The sequence below is a fragment of the Oryctolagus cuniculus genome, chromosome 15 (assembly GCF_964237555.1).
Source record: "Oryctolagus cuniculus chromosome 15, mOryCun1.1, whole genome shotgun sequence".
In the NCBI taxonomy this organism is placed as follows: domain Eukaryota; kingdom Metazoa; phylum Chordata; class Mammalia; order Lagomorpha; family Leporidae; genus Oryctolagus; species Oryctolagus cuniculus.
In genome coordinates, this window is record NC_091446.1 from 83981967 (window position 1) to 83996743 (window position 14777).

General features: G+C 57.2%; 1 protein-coding gene across 4 annotated transcripts in view; it reads right to left on the reverse strand.

Annotated features, from left to right (window-relative positions):
• The window catches only part of RASSF4 (Ras association domain family member 4), a 35121-nt gene extending 29899 nt beyond the window's left edge, over positions 1-5222 (reverse strand). For 2 of the 4 annotated variants that reach the window (XM_070058131.1, XM_070058129.1), the window contains exon 1: positions 5092-5222. Coding sequence is in view for 2 of the 4 variants with exons in the window: in XM_017338471.3 (XP_017193960.2) it covers positions 5092-5102 (11 nt within the window). In the remaining 2 variants the exon portion in view is untranslated. The remainder of the gene's footprint in view (positions 1-5091) is intronic. The other 2 variants (XM_017338471.3, XM_070058130.1) reach the window with 2 other exon arrangements.
• Positions 5223-14777: the final 9555 nt, after the last annotated feature.

The window sequence follows — 14777 nt, forward strand, 5'->3', positions numbered from 1 at the left end:
GGTTCCCCGTGGGTCCCCCAGGGGAGCAGGGGGTGGGGCAGCAGGGTTCCCCGTGGGTCCCCCAGGGGAGCAGGGGGTGGGGCAGCAGGGTTCCCCGTGGGTCCCCCAGGGGAGCAGGGGTGGGCAGCAGGGTTCCCCGTGGGTCCCCCAGGGGTTCCTTAGCAGTAGAAGACTCTTCCTTTAGGGGTGAATGGTGGATGGAAACTGTCGGATATCAGGAGAAGAGGTGGCTTTGGTTGACAGTGGGCTGTGGGCCGTCCCCTCCACTCTTTCGGAGGGTGTCAGGAGGAACACAGGGCAGCTTTCACGGCTGCTAAGGGAAAGGAAGGGGGCAGCGAAGGCGCACGCGTGTGTGCCTGGCCCGGCAGGGAACCGGTCCCGCATCTGAGGGGAGGGGAGTGTGCAGGGTGCGGGCAACAGTGAATGGCCACTTCAGTGAGCTGGGCTCCCTCTTCCAACTTGCTGGGGGCTACACTGAGTCTCCCGCTGAGCACTTCAGCCCCAAAGCGCTCCTTTGAGAGAACCTCGTGGTTCCGCGACCCCTGGCCGCCATCAGCCGCGGGGTGCTCGGCAAGTCGCTTGGCCTCTCTTGGGTCCAGCAGGCACTGCCCTGTGTCCCTGTCGCACTGAGCTCAGTCCTCCGCCCCCGAGCTGGTCTGGAGTACAGGGATGACTGGCAGAATCCAAGTGGCGCTGTGACCCCACTGCATTCATCCGCTGCCCCCAATGTCCTGCTAGGAGCCTCCCAGGTCCCTTTAGGGGCACGGCCAACATACACTGCTAAGTGAGGGGGCTGTGCCCACGCCCAACCCCCAGTAAGAAAGTAACGGGAGCCGCCTGCCTCCCACGTGGCAGGACCAATCCCCCTGAGCACTGGAAGCCCCATAAACAGTGATGGATCACATCTTGACACTGAATCCCAGGCAGAGCCCAGCACCCACATGGATTCACGGGCTGCCGCTCTAGTGGAAGCAGAAATCAGGGAGAAGATGAGGTTGGGCCAGGCCACCACCAGGCACAATGAGAAGACCAGAGTGACAGATGCAGTTGGACAGCCCCAATCCCCCTCCTCCTCCCCCCACCCCACACGCAGCAGGCTCCCCTCCTCCTCCCTCTTTGTCCTTGCCGTCTCCGCCCCCAGGTCCCAGGCCCCAGGGCACTGGGCCTCCTGCTTGCTCCCCTGGCTGGACGAGGCTCCTGTCCCCCAGAGGAAGGGCCCCAGGGCGGCTTGCCAGCCCTGGCTACCTGTCCCCAGTGAACAGGCTGTTTGCATTTTCCACTTCAGCGGCTGCTGTGTCCACCAGGGCACAGCAGGGACAGTGACAGCCGGCGGCACAGCCTGTCCTGGCGACCGAGGGACAAAGGCCAGTGAGAGCAGTGCACCTGCTCAGCCTGGGCACTGTCTCCTTTTTTGTAGTGATGCAGGAGACCCATCTGTGACTCTCCAGGTCACTTGAGGGCCCAGTGCTACCTGCTAATGGCAAAAAGTGAACCAGAAGATGACTGAAGTGTGTCTTCTTGCAGCTAAACTGTGTGCATGCACGGGAAAGCTGGTTACACAAAGATTGTGCGGATGACTGCCTGGCTTTGAGTCCTGCTATGCCCTGTCTGCATGGCCAACGCAGCTGGAGGGGCCCTCACTTGGCGAAACCTTCTAAGTGCATCTGGGAAATCTGTGAGCTTGGGAGCCTCTGTTCTGACACCCCTTGACATTCTGAATCTTACTTTCTTACCCAGGCAGGACTGAAGTCAAACCAGTAGTCGGTTGACCTGAGAAGCTAAAGACAGCAAGACAGCGGCTGGGACACAGCTGGGAGGCTCTCGGCCAAGGCTCGGCACCAGATGGAGGAGGGTGGCAGGTGCAGGCCACCCTGCTCTGGGTTCCTGGGAAACCTAAATTCCCGGCTCCCCTGCTGCCCATGCAGCTCCAACTTCCATATGCCAGCAGCCAGGGGGCAGTAGCCAGGCACTGGAAACAATGAAACAATGAGCCTTTGCCTGTGGGGTGGATGGGGGTGGGGGGCTGGCACCTGTCAGCCAGCAAATGGCAGGGGCTGGGCCCAGGGAAGTAGCCAGCTGCCTCCATGAGGGGGCCTGGCTGGACATGGCCATGGACGGGCGGCACATTCTTGTGGACAAAGCCAGTTGTTCATGTGTGGATGGCAGGTGGTGACTCAGCAGCTGCGGTCCCCGCCTCCTCCCATGCCGTCCAGTTCCAAGGTGCACCTCCCACCATCACTCCCTGTGGCTCAGCCACAGCCCACCCCCACGCCAGCCTCAGCCTTGCTGTCCAGGTCCAGGAAGGTGACAGAGGCCCAGATTGCAGGGGAGGTGGCCACAGAGCCACCTGCTACCTCCTTTCCCCACGTGCCCTCAGCTGACCCGGATGGCCTGGCTAAGCCTTTTCTGTGTCCCTTTCTCTCCCACCCTCAATCCTGGTCTCCCACCCTCAGTCCTGGTCACCCACTGACTGATACCCCTGTAACCTCTGCTTCCTTGGCAGAGCCTGGCTCCCCACCCCCAACTGTCCCCACAAAGCTCTCTGATCACTCAGCCAGACCCCTGCAGGCTTCTGCCCTTGCCCTCAGGGCACACCGTGCTGGGACACAAAAGTGGTGAGCAAGCCTCCCGCTCTCCCTTACACTTGACACCCACAAACCCTGGCCCTGCACACTCCCACCCCCACCCCAGCCTCACCTCCCACCTATGGAAGAGGAGATCTGAAGAACCAAGGATGGTTTGGAGCCAAACAAGTGCTCAGAACGGCCCCTGGCCAAGATTCCAACTGCCTAGGGCCAGCCTGCAGGGCAGAGGGCCAGCCCTTCAGATCACTGGGTCCCAGCTGCAGCTGGGCCGCCCTGGCATTCTCTGGCTTCACCTGTCTCTCCATCCTGCCCCAGGCCCTGCCGCCAAGTGCAGCTGCTAGGGGTGGTTTCCCTGGAGGGTCTCGGAATCCTTGGGTCATGAAGCCCCTTGGAAGTTCTTGAAAGTTTAATGGATTCCCCCTTAGCAAAAGATGCATGTGTGGGCTCACCACTGCGGGGGGCCAGGGACCCTTGTACGTGTGTCCCTAGTCCCCCAGATGCCAGGGTCACTGTCTCTGCAGAGACATGTTACAGCCAGAGACAGGAGGCAGAGGCGCATGGGAGATGGAGTAAGCTGGGCTGTGGTCTCAAGGTGGGGTAATGGCAGCCCATCTACAGTGTCCATGGAGGGTTCTCCCAGCACTGTGGCCATGGGGCCGTGTGACCCATCCCCTCTGCTCCCCAGTGTCAGGGGAGGGGCTCTGAGCCTTGCCCTCAGCGGCCATCCTGGGGAAGAAGACCCAGCAGCCAGCCGAAGAGAGCAGGGAGCAACAAGTTCCCCTTTAACAGATGCGAGAAAACTGCGGAAGCTTCGGGAAGGGCAGCCACTTCCTGCTCCTCGGTGTGGACGATCGCCCAGCCTTTGCAAAACTTGGGGTTCAAAGCTCTGCTCCTCTCTGGCTGTGTGACCTTGGGAGAGCCTTGGGCTCACCAGTCACATAATTATAACCTCGGGTGACTTTCAGGAAGGCGCAGGAGGAAAGGGGCGTGATGGGGGCTCGTGCATGATAAACGGATGCCCTCGGCACTGTCACTGTGGACTCCGGGTGCCAGGGCCCCTGGAGACAGGACTCAGAGGCCCCTGCAGGAGCGGGCAGCAGGGAGGAAAGAGGCCGAGCTTACCCTGAGCCCAGGATACACACCCCAGGATCCAGTGCTGAGTGCTCTCCGCTAGACCTCAGCCAAGGTCTCCCTGGCAAGACTGTATTCCAGGACCTGCCCTGTGACGCAGCCCAGGCTCTGTGCGCACTCTTTGTTAGGTGTCATGGGCCTCCTGGCCCTGACCCTGGTGGGGACCCTGGGTCTTAATTCTGTGCTCAGCCTTCAGACTGCCCATGGCCCCAGGTCCATCTGGGTTCCAACTAGAAGGAAAACAGACGTGACCCACATCCACAAGGAGCTGCAACTTCCAGCCCACAAGCCTTTCACCCAGAGTCCCTCTTCTCTTCCATACCCCTTCCCCAGCCTCCCTCCTGCTCCCCTTCCTCCCTCCCCCTCCCTAGCACCCCCAGCCCAGGTAGCAGTGACCCAGGAACTGTACAGAGAAAAGGGACATCATCAGTTCTACCAAGTCACATACAAGCTTTTTCTTTGTTTGTTTCCAGGGCTTCAGGCAACAAATCCCAGTGGCCACTTCGGTGGGGGTGAGGGGGTGGGGGGGCGGTAATCAGTCAGTTAAGCCACAGGGAACGCAGCCATGCAGCCAGGGGCTCCTCCACAAGACAGTGTGGTCTAACCCACCCAGGTCTGACCGCCTGAGTCGCATGACTTTAGCTCATTCCCTTGTGAAATGCAGTTGCTACAGCTCTCCCGACAGTGCCCTGGAGTGAGAGGAGGCCTCTCTCCCCCAGGGCACCCGGCCAGACTCAGGAAGGCTCCCAGGCGTTTTTCAGAAGTGGGCCACATCCTCTCAGGGCACAGCAAGCCCTGAGTCCGAATTCCAGCTCTGCCAGCTACTCACCTGCGAAACTCTTTAACCATTAGTGGTTTGTTTTGTTTTGTTTTGTTTTTCCCATCTGCAAATGGGAATAATGTTAGCACCAGTCTCAGAGTGTGTTAAAGCCCTCAGCCCAGGGTCTGGGACAGGGGAAAGCTGCCATCCACAGCGATGGTGAGCCAGGCCTGCTTTTACCTCGGCGCTCATTTGCACCGTGAGAGCAGAGAGTTGTGCCTGGGGAGCTCTGTCATGCCTTGGAGACCAGGGCTTCCAGGAGGCTGGCCAAGGAGAGCACAGGTGTAGCCCGGGGCCCAGCTCACCTATACCTCAAGGTTTTCGCTCCCAGAGTGCCGGCGCCTTGGAAGACGGGTCAGGCGCCGAGCCCACTCACAGCAATGGGCCCGAAGCCCGCAATGCGCCAGGATGGAGGGGCTGGGGGCTGGGGGGAGACCCTGCGCGCGCCGGCCAAACGGCACAGGTGTCCAGGCTCCCGCGCAGCCCTGCCTGGTGGCCGGCGTGAGTCGTTCCGTGGACCCCTCGCAAACTTTCCCGCTCGCGCAAATCACTCACCGTGCAGTCATCGCGCGTTCCAGAAGCCGCCGCCGGCGCTGTGTCGGCCCCCAGCCCCGGAGCCGCGCCCGCAAGCGAGCAGCGCCGGCAGCTCCCGCAGCCCCAAGCCTCGGCCTGGGGCTTTGGGCCCGCCCCTCAGCCCGCCCAGGACACGCCCCTTGCTCCTCACCAGCCAATGGTACCGCCCCGTTCGTCCCTAGGCATCCAGCACCGGGCACGCCCCTTACTCTTCACCAGCCAATGGCACCGCCCCGCCTGTACAGACTCGCCCCTCTACGGTCACGCCCCGTCCTAGGCAGGCCTTTAACTCCTCACGAGCCAATGGCGTCGTCCCATCCGTCCCGCCCCACGCCCGGCCAACGCCACGCCCCGGGCACGCCCCTTACTCTTCAGCAGCCAATGGCACCTCCCCGTCCGTCCGACTCCGCCCCGCCCAGCCCCAGGCACTAGAAGCTGAGTCCGCGCTCAGGCGGTCGGAGTTCCTATGGAGCGTCGGCGTCCCGCCCGCCTTGGGGGTCCCCGGGACGCGCGGAGAGCCGAGGCCGGGAGTCCGGGGGTCCGGGGCAGCGCAGACCCTTGCGCCTCCTCTCATGGCCTTGGGGCCGGCGTGGGGCTGGGAGCTTCTCTGGGACGCTGGAGTGTTTGACGTTCTTAGCTGGTGTGGTCTTGCAGACCTGGCCTTGGAGGAGAATAAATGCGGCCCTGGGTCCCGGCCGCGGCGACCCGGCCTGAGCCAGCCTGCGTGTCCTCTTCCGTCTTCCTGGGGCAAGGGTCGGTTCAGAGCTTCTGGAAAAACGCAGGGGCCTGTGGACCCCCACTTCCGAGAAGGCCAGGCTCTGCCCCCTGCACCTGTTGCCACACCTGCAAAATACAGGGGGCTGAATAGGAGCAGCTGGGGAGCCTCCCTCGAATTCCTGGAGCGGGGCCCACCCACTGCCGGCTGGGGGGAAGGGGGTCCCCGTGGCTGCTGACCGGATGTCCTCTCAGGACACACTTGCTGAGACCCAGAAGACAGAGGGTAAAATTCAGCGGAGCTGTCAACCCGCCAGCATCAGACCCCAGAATTCACGGGCACCCAACAGCAGAGGTGAACACAGCCTCCGGGGTGACAGACAGTTCTCTGGGGATCTCGAGCACCTGAGTGTGAATTATCTTTCCTGCCCTGGTTTCCGCTGCTGCACTGCTGCTACCCCCAGGATGGCCACCTGCCTGTGCCCCAGCAGGATCCCAGTGCAGGATCCCCTGCAACACTGCTGGCTCACACAGAATCCACGTGTGTGGTCAGGGGCCCTGTTCCTACGTGAGGAGAGGCCAGCTTTCCGGGCAGTGTTTTTGAAAACAACCACATGGCATGGCAGCAGTTCCAACAAGACGGTTCGCACAAGCCACAGATGACCAGGGGCACTGGGTGGCCAATGCCTTCCCCAGGCGACCTTGTCCCCTGCTCTGACCTCCTGTCCTTCTGCCCGCCCCCCGTCCTCCGTGCCCTGGTCACCCTGTTCCTCCTCTTGTCTCAGGGCCTTTGCATGAGCTGCTCACGCTCCTTGGAAGGCTCTTCCTGAGATGTTTGCAGGACTCCCTCCCTCACCTCCATCAGGTCTTCACTCACAAATCACTTGCCCCCTGTCTAATGCCCCTCCCTGTTGATTAGTGTGTTAAGCCGCCAGTAGACATCAGAACTCATATCAGGACGCCAGTTTGAATCCCGGCTGCTCCACTTCCCATCCAGCTCTCTGCTATGGCCTGGGATAGCAGCAGAAGATGGCCCAAGTGCTTGGGCCCCTGCACCCGTGTGGGAGACCCAGAAGAAGCTCCTGGCTCCTGACTTCAGCCTTACTGAATACTGGCTGTTAAAGCCATTCAGGTAGTGAACCAGTGGATGGAAGATCTCTTTCATCCTCTCTCTCACTATAACTCTGCCTTCAAATATTAAACAAACAAAAGAAAAAAAAAGTGTCTTTCTTTTGTGAGCTTTCCAGCCTGACTGGTAAGACCTGTAAAAAGTCAACAGGAAAAGTTCTGGTCCAGTGTCTTATCAAACAGCCCAAGAAAGGAACTCCTGTGTGATTGGCCAGTGGGGAAGGGCTCCGGAGCTGAGCCTTGGTGTGCCTGGTGAGGGCGCTGTGGAGCAGCCTGCTCTGCTCTGGAGTGGCCTGAGGCCTGGGGGTGGGGTGGGGGGGATGCTGCTCTTCCTCTGTGCCCCTCTCCCACCCCACACTTCCAGGGTAACAACTGGAAACACTCGGGTACAGTCCCATCCTGTTGAGATGCATTGCAGATTTCTGATTTTAAGATAAATTCTATTAATAACTGGGACCATTTTCTTTAAGTTATTTTTAAAAGATGTATTTATTTAATGGAAAGACAATTACAGAGCGAGAGAGAGAGAGAGAGCGAGTGGTATCTTCCATCTGCTGGTTGACTCCCCAAATGGCTGCAATGGCCAGGGCTGGGCCAAGCTGAACCCATGAGCCTAGAACCCCATCCAGGCCTCCCAAGTGGGTGGCAGAGGCCCAAGTGACATCCATCTTCCGCTGCTTTCCCAGGTGCACTAGCAGCGAGCTGGATCAGAAGTGGAGCTGCCTGCACTTGAAGCAGCGCTCGGATATGGCGAGGCTAGCCATCAGTGACCACTGAGCCTTCCTTCCTGGGGCTTTCATTGGCTTTCATGAACTCCACCTATGAGCGTATCAAGACCAACTTCCGACTGGTAGGTGGAGCTCTTCTACAGGTACTGGAGACAGGCAGGCTGCAAGTGATCACTCATTTCCCAAATGGACATAGATTTCAATGGCAGGAGCTGCGCAAGTGCCTTCCTATTAAACAGAGGCACACAGAGACACAGACACACACAGAGACACAGACACACGCACACACATACACACACAGAGACACACAGAGACACAGAGACACACACACACAGGCACACATATAGACACAGACATATGCACACACAGACACAAGCACACACAGACACACACAGAGACACACATAGACACAGAGACACACACAGACACACAGGCACACATATAGACACAGACATACGCACACACAGACACAAGCACACGCAGACACACAGAGACACACATAGAGACAGAAGACACACACACACATGTACACACATACACACACACAGACACTTGCACAGACACACGCACATATACACACAGACACAGAGACACACACACGCACACACACGTGCAGGTGCACTTTATGCGTTATTGGTCCTTTATGGTTATGCTTTGGGAAAGCCTTGTTCTCCCACTGTGCAGAAATCAGTTTGGGTACAGTGATTCCTGTCCTTTAACAAGCACTTAAAAACAAAGGGATCTTCCCTTTTGGGAGGAAGGAGTGATTGACTCCAGCCCTTTGTCCATGTGGGTGTGACTGCCCAAACCATGTTTGCTCCCCTAAGTCAGGACGTCAGGGCCGGGAGGCGCCAGTGTTGGCAGGATTGTTTGTTTCTTTGTGAGCGTTCCAGTAATATTTTCTTTACAGTGGTCAGCAGCCTCTGGGTTGCCGGTCTTTGATGTGAACCTGTGGTTCCTCGTATTTGGGCTGAAGATTATAAAGTTACCTGGAAAGGGACGGGTGTTTTTGTGTTGAGGTTGTACACCTATTAAGAAACCTGTGTCCCAATCAGAGTCCAGGATTCAAGTTCTCACCTCCGCTCCTGCTTCCAGCTCCCTGCTAAGGCACCCTGGGAGCGTGGTGCTGGCTCCCATGGCGGGGTCCCTGCCGCCCCATGTGGGAGAGATGGATTGAATGACTGGTTCCTGGGTCCAGCCTGGCAAATCCCTGGATGGGTGCTCTGTAAAGTCCCACCCGGAAGTCTGCTGAGCAGCCAAAGCTGAGAACTTTGGCTGCTTCCGGCTCTGAGCTGGGCTCAAGTTCATGCAGTGCCCGGCGTTCCGTGTAATATCTCATTTAATCTTCTGAACTCTACGTGTGGGCACTGTTATTATTAATAAGTAACAGCAGTAGGTACGCGACGGCAAGGCCTGGCTTGCTGGTGACCCAGGAGCTGTTTCTCTCCGCCTCTCCTCCCCCTCTTCCTGAGCCTGGACATACACACTTGTTAGGTTTTACCCAACAGTGCACATGGAAAGCTGGGGAGGGGGAATCCTTCTCCTTCCCTAGGCTTTCCTGCCTTCCCCAGCCTCCCCTGGGACCTGGGTCCCTCCCCACCCATCCTCACAACCTGCAACTTGGGTTGTGCTCCCGGGGGTGGGGTGCAGCTGGGTGCTGACTCTTAGAAAGTCGATCATTATTGCTGGAATTTGATTTATTGTGAGCAGATGATATTTTTTAAAGATTCATTTATTTATTTGAGGGGCAGAGTTACAGAGAGAGATCGAGAGAGAGAGAGAGAGAGAGAGAGAGAGAGAGAGGTCATCCATTTGCTGGTTCACTCTCCAAGTGGCTGCAATGGCCAGAGCTGTGCCTATCTGAAGCTAGGAGCCAGGAGCTTCTTCCGAGTCTGCCACCTGGGTGCAGGAGCCCAAGCAAGCACTTGGGCCATCTTCCGCTGCTTTCTCAGGCCATAGCAGAGAGCTGGATTGGAAGTGGAGTGGCCAGGACTTGGACCAGCACCACCCACAGGGGATGCTGGTGCCAGAGGCTACAGCACCAGTCTCAAGCAGATGTTATCTTAATGGTAAGATGAAAATGACTATGGCAATGCGAGACTCCTGCACAAAGCACATGCTCAATATAACTAAGATTTTAATGCTATCAGAACACCACCCTATGTTGCTCACCGGGTGGATTCGATGATTAAGCATGGGGACTGTGTGCTGAACTGGGGGAGCCAGGCGGGACGTGAAATGCAGGCTTGTACGAGAGCAGCAATTTTCCAGGAGAAGGTATTAAGAGATAGATAGTTGTCCCACAAAGAGCCTGCTGTTGCATGGACAGAGAGTTCCTTGAACAGCAAGAAGTAAGGCTGGGAGCTAGGCCCTCACCCCCAGCCAGGATGTACCACAGCCACAGGAAGTGGAGATGCCCCAGACGGTGGCAAAATGGAAGCTTCAGACAGCGCACAGGACATTTTGCCTACAACAGGGGCTGTCTGTGCAGCCCCTGGTCTGTGTCTTCCTGGACAGACCCTCCTCAGGGCATTCTGGGAAGTGCACCAGCCAGGCTGCTCCTGGGGAGGAGAGGGAAGACTGATCTTCCCCCATCTCCATTATCTCCATTTCCCAGTGAGGCTTCCCAAGAATGCTAAGCATTCCCCAGGGGCAGTCAGGCCTGACCTATGAACCTCGTGCTTTAGACAAGTCCCATTCTCTCCGACCTCTCCTCCCTGGTCGCATCAAAGCCAGCTCTGTGCTGCTCCAGGCCTGATGGGGGTGGCCCGCCCCCCAAATTGCCTCCGTGAGTTTTGTAACTGAGGACCTGTGTGTTTAAGGGAGGTTGGAGCCTTCTGTCTAATGGCCGAACCTTCTAGAGCTTGGTCACCACTTTGGAGACCTCTCTGGCTTTTCACTTGGAAAACTCTCCAAGGATAACAAATAAGCTGCCGCCGTGATGAGGAGCTGGGGACTGGAAGCAGGCCAGGCTGGCTCCATGCTGCAGCTCTCAGCCAGCAAGTGCACACTAAACAAATCAGGATGGAAGCCCCTAGTCACAAATATTTGCCAGCTGACAACAAGATTGAGGTTTCGGCAGAAACCAGTTAGAAAAGGCTCCATTGGGGTGGTGCTGTGGCGTAGTGGGTAAAGCCACCTCCTACAGTGCATCCCATATGGGCGCCGGTTCAAGTCCCGGCTGTTCCAGTTCTGATCCAGCTCCCTGCTAATGCACCTGGGAAAGCAGCAGAAGATGGCCCAAGTCCTTGGGCCCCTGCACCTGCATGGGAGACCCGGAAGAAGCTCCTGGCTCCTGGCTTTGGTCTGGCCTGTGATAGCCAATTGCAGTCATTTGGGGGATGAACCAGCAGATGGGAGATCTCTCTCTCTCTCTCTCTCTCTAACTCTGCCTTTAAAATAAATAAATGAATCTTAAAAAAAGACTGCTCCTGCCTGCACAGTAGCTTAGTGTGTAACCACTGCATTTGCTCTTTGGAGATAACATGCTAAGAACACACAAATACCCCTAGATTGTGAGACCTTGGCTGGCCACTTGGTGTCTCTTTCTGCCAGCCCCTCCCGTCTATCGTATTGTTCAGATCTTCGCTTTCCCTTACTTTCTACTCTCACCATTGTGTCCGGTCTCATAAATCGTCATCCACACCAGGACACGGCCCCAGACTCATGTCATCAGTTTTGCTACAATAATTATAGCTGTGACATTAGAACCATGCATGCATGATCAACACACACACACACACACACACACACATGAGTACATATATTTAGTTACCCAGCGCATCTCTGAGTCCGCACCCATGGATTCAACCCAGTGAGAACCAAAAATATTTGAAAAACGGATGGACATTGGTACAGCAGCTAATTGCCCCTTGGGCTTTGGGCACCCACACCCTGTATGGGAGTGCCTGCATTGGAGTCCCAGCTCTGTTCCAGATTCCAGCTTCCTGCCAATTCAGCACACCCTGGGAGGCAGCTCTAGCGCTCCGATCCCTGCCATTCATGTGGGAGACTTGTATTGAGCTCTGGGCTCCCAGATTCGGCCTGGCCCAGCCCTGATGGTTTCGAGCATTTGAGTGAAGGGCTGATCTCTGTCTGTCTCTCTGTCCCTCTTTCTCTGTCTCTCTGCCTTTCAAATAAACAAAATAAAAACGTATTCTTAAAAAAAGCAACCTTGGACAATATGCAAATGAGAGAATGAGGCTGTATTCCAATAAAACTTTATTTACCAGAACAGGCCCGACTGGGTCTACGGAGAAAGACTTAATGGTCGGCTGGCGCCCCAGCTCACTAGGCTAATCCTCCACCTAGCGGCGCCGGCACACCGGGTTCTAGTCCCGGTCGGGGCGCCGGATTCTGTCCCGGTTGTTCCTCTTCCAGTCCAGCTCTCTGCTGTGGCCCGGGAGTGCAGTGGAGGATGGCCCAAGTCCTTGGGCCCTGCACCCGCATGGGAGACTGGGAGGAAGGAGCTGGCTCCTGGCTTCGGATTGGCGCAGCGCACCCACGGTAGCAGCCATTTGGGGGGTGAACCAATGGAAAGGAAGACCTTTCTCTCTGTCTCTCTCTCTCTCACTGTCTAACTCTGCCTGTCAAAAAAAAAAAAAAAAAAAAAAGACTTAATGGGAGCATCAGATGTTATCCTGCTGTTGTGCCTTGCAGAGTGGGGGAGTGGATAAGCTATTCTGTGAGTGGCCAGGCTTTTCCCTGGGGGAGAACCAAAAAACCCAAACACAGGGGACTTTGCTGTGTGACATCATGAAAAGTCCTGGGAGTGGGCAATTCCAAGGTTGGTTAAATCAGTTAATTCTCAAAGTCATCTTCAGGAACCAGGTGTCCTGCATGTAACAGTGCCTGCTCCTCATCACAGGAAGCAAGCTCAGGGCTGTGATGAGTGAGCAGGGCGTTAAGTGGAGGATGGGGCAGGCTACAGAGAGAGAGAGAGAGGTCCAAGGGGCAGGGCTCCTTGCACACACAGGAAAGGACCCGGATGGAGGCGGTGTGACCCAGGGGGCCAAGGAAGCCACCCATGCCCAAAAATCGGGAACTGAAAGTGCACATGGAAGAGGAAGGGCCCCTGCCCCGTCCCCCCCACCCCAGACTGCTGTGGATTGGAGGAGGGAGCCGGTGAACCCTGGAGTCAGGGGCAGGGTCCTCAGGGGTAGCTGTGCACTGGGATCTCCCTGCCAACCAGCTGGGCGGGAGAGGGCAGCCAGCAGGAAAGCAGCAGAGCTGGACTCCTGAAAGGAAACCCATGGTGGGGGCAATGTGTATGCCGTGTCCCTAGGCATCCAGGTGACATTTTCTGAGCCACTTCTTAGCTGCGTGGGGCAGGGGGAGAGGCTGTGTGGCTGGGATTCTTGTCCTGGGCTGGGGCCTTGTAGACACTGGAGTTGGAAGGGATGGGGTTGAGGGTGGACACGGCTCCCAGGCTCTGCTGGGGCCCGGCTCTGCTCAGGCCTGTCAGCTGCCCAGGGTGAGCAGAAGAAGGACCAGGCTCCTGTAGGGCGAGCAGCAGGGCCACAAGACCACCCCGGGGCTGTGTGTATTGAGGGAGGGTAGCCTGGTGTTCAGAGCGGCAGTCGTCATGAGATAACCAACACCAGGAGCTGGCCCCTGTGCCTTCTCACACCTGAGCCAGTGCTGCCAGCCTCTCACTGCCTCTCTGCCTCCATCTCCACCTTCTTCTGTCCTGTTCACTCTCCATCTCCACTGCCCACTGCCCCACCCCACAAACTGGAGTCCCATTTGGTGACTTGGCTGGACGGGACCAGCGTGGGCTGAGCGTGTCCCCTCCAGAAACACACGCTGATGCCTGGTCCTCAACAGGATGCAAGCAGGAGGTGGAGACCTTGGGAGGCAATGAGATCGCTTGCATGGAGCCCTCACAGGTGGGATGCCGGCTCTTGTAAGAAGAGACCCAAGAGGCCAGCGCCGCGGCTCGCTAGGCTAATCCTCTGCCTGCGGCACCGGCACCCCAGGTTCTAGTCCCGGTTGGGGCGCTGGTTCTAATCCCGGTTGCTCCTCTTCCAGTCCAGCTCTCTGCTGTGGCTCGGGAAGGCAGTGGAGGATGGCCCGAGTGCTTGGGCCCTGCACCCGCATGGGAGACCAGGAGGAAGGAGCTGGCTGGCTCCTGGCTTCGGATTGGTGCAGCGCCAGCTGCAAAGGCCATTTGGGATGGAAGGAAGACCTTTCTCTCTCTCTCTCTCTCTCTCTCTCTCTCACTGTCTAATTCTGCCTGTCAAAAAAAAAAAAAAAAAAAAAAAAAGAGAGAGACCCAAGAGAGATGACCCCTGTCCATCACATGGGGACACAGCAGACAGGCAGCTGTCTGAACCAGGAAGGGGCTCCCTGCAGACTCTGACCCTGTGGGCAGCCTGATCCACACTCCAGGGCTGGCTAAGCCACCTGTTCATGCCAGCTGCAGGAACCGGTGCTAAGACGGGACCGTAGGGTCACCCAGTCAGATGAGCGGGCAGAGGGGCAGAGGAAGGGGTAGAGAGTCTCCTGCGTACTGGTTCCAGTTTTATTGAAATGTGCCGTGTCAGCCACACTTAGAGTGGGATCAGGCACCACGCTGGGACCCTCCTTGGCCTTGGCACCTTGTGTGTTGCCTGATCCACACAGGAGGTCCTTAATGAATATGTGCTGGGGTGTTGGTGGTGCTGGGGTCTAAGCTGCCACCTCCAACGCTGGCATCTCATATGAGCTCCAGTTTAAGTCCCGGCTGCTCTGCTTCTGATCTAGCTCCCTGCTAATGCTTCTGGGAAAGCAGCAGAAGATGGCTCAAGCACTTGGGCCCCTGCCACTCATATGAGAGACCTAGATGGAGTTCCTGGCTCCTGGCTTCGACTTGGCCCAGCCTCTGCTGTTGCGGCTATTTGGGGAGTCAACCAGTGGGTGGAAGATTTCTCTCTCTCTCTCTCTCTCTCTCTCTCTCTCTAGAACACTGACCTTCAAATTAATAAATAAATCCTTAAAAAAAAAAGGTATGCTGGGTTAAACTGATGTCTGTCCTTAGCAACCTGGTCTCCAAGTTTGTACCGTGGCCCTGGCTTAACAGAAAGGAATATTCTGTGCTGTGGAAAGCGGAACCCGAGA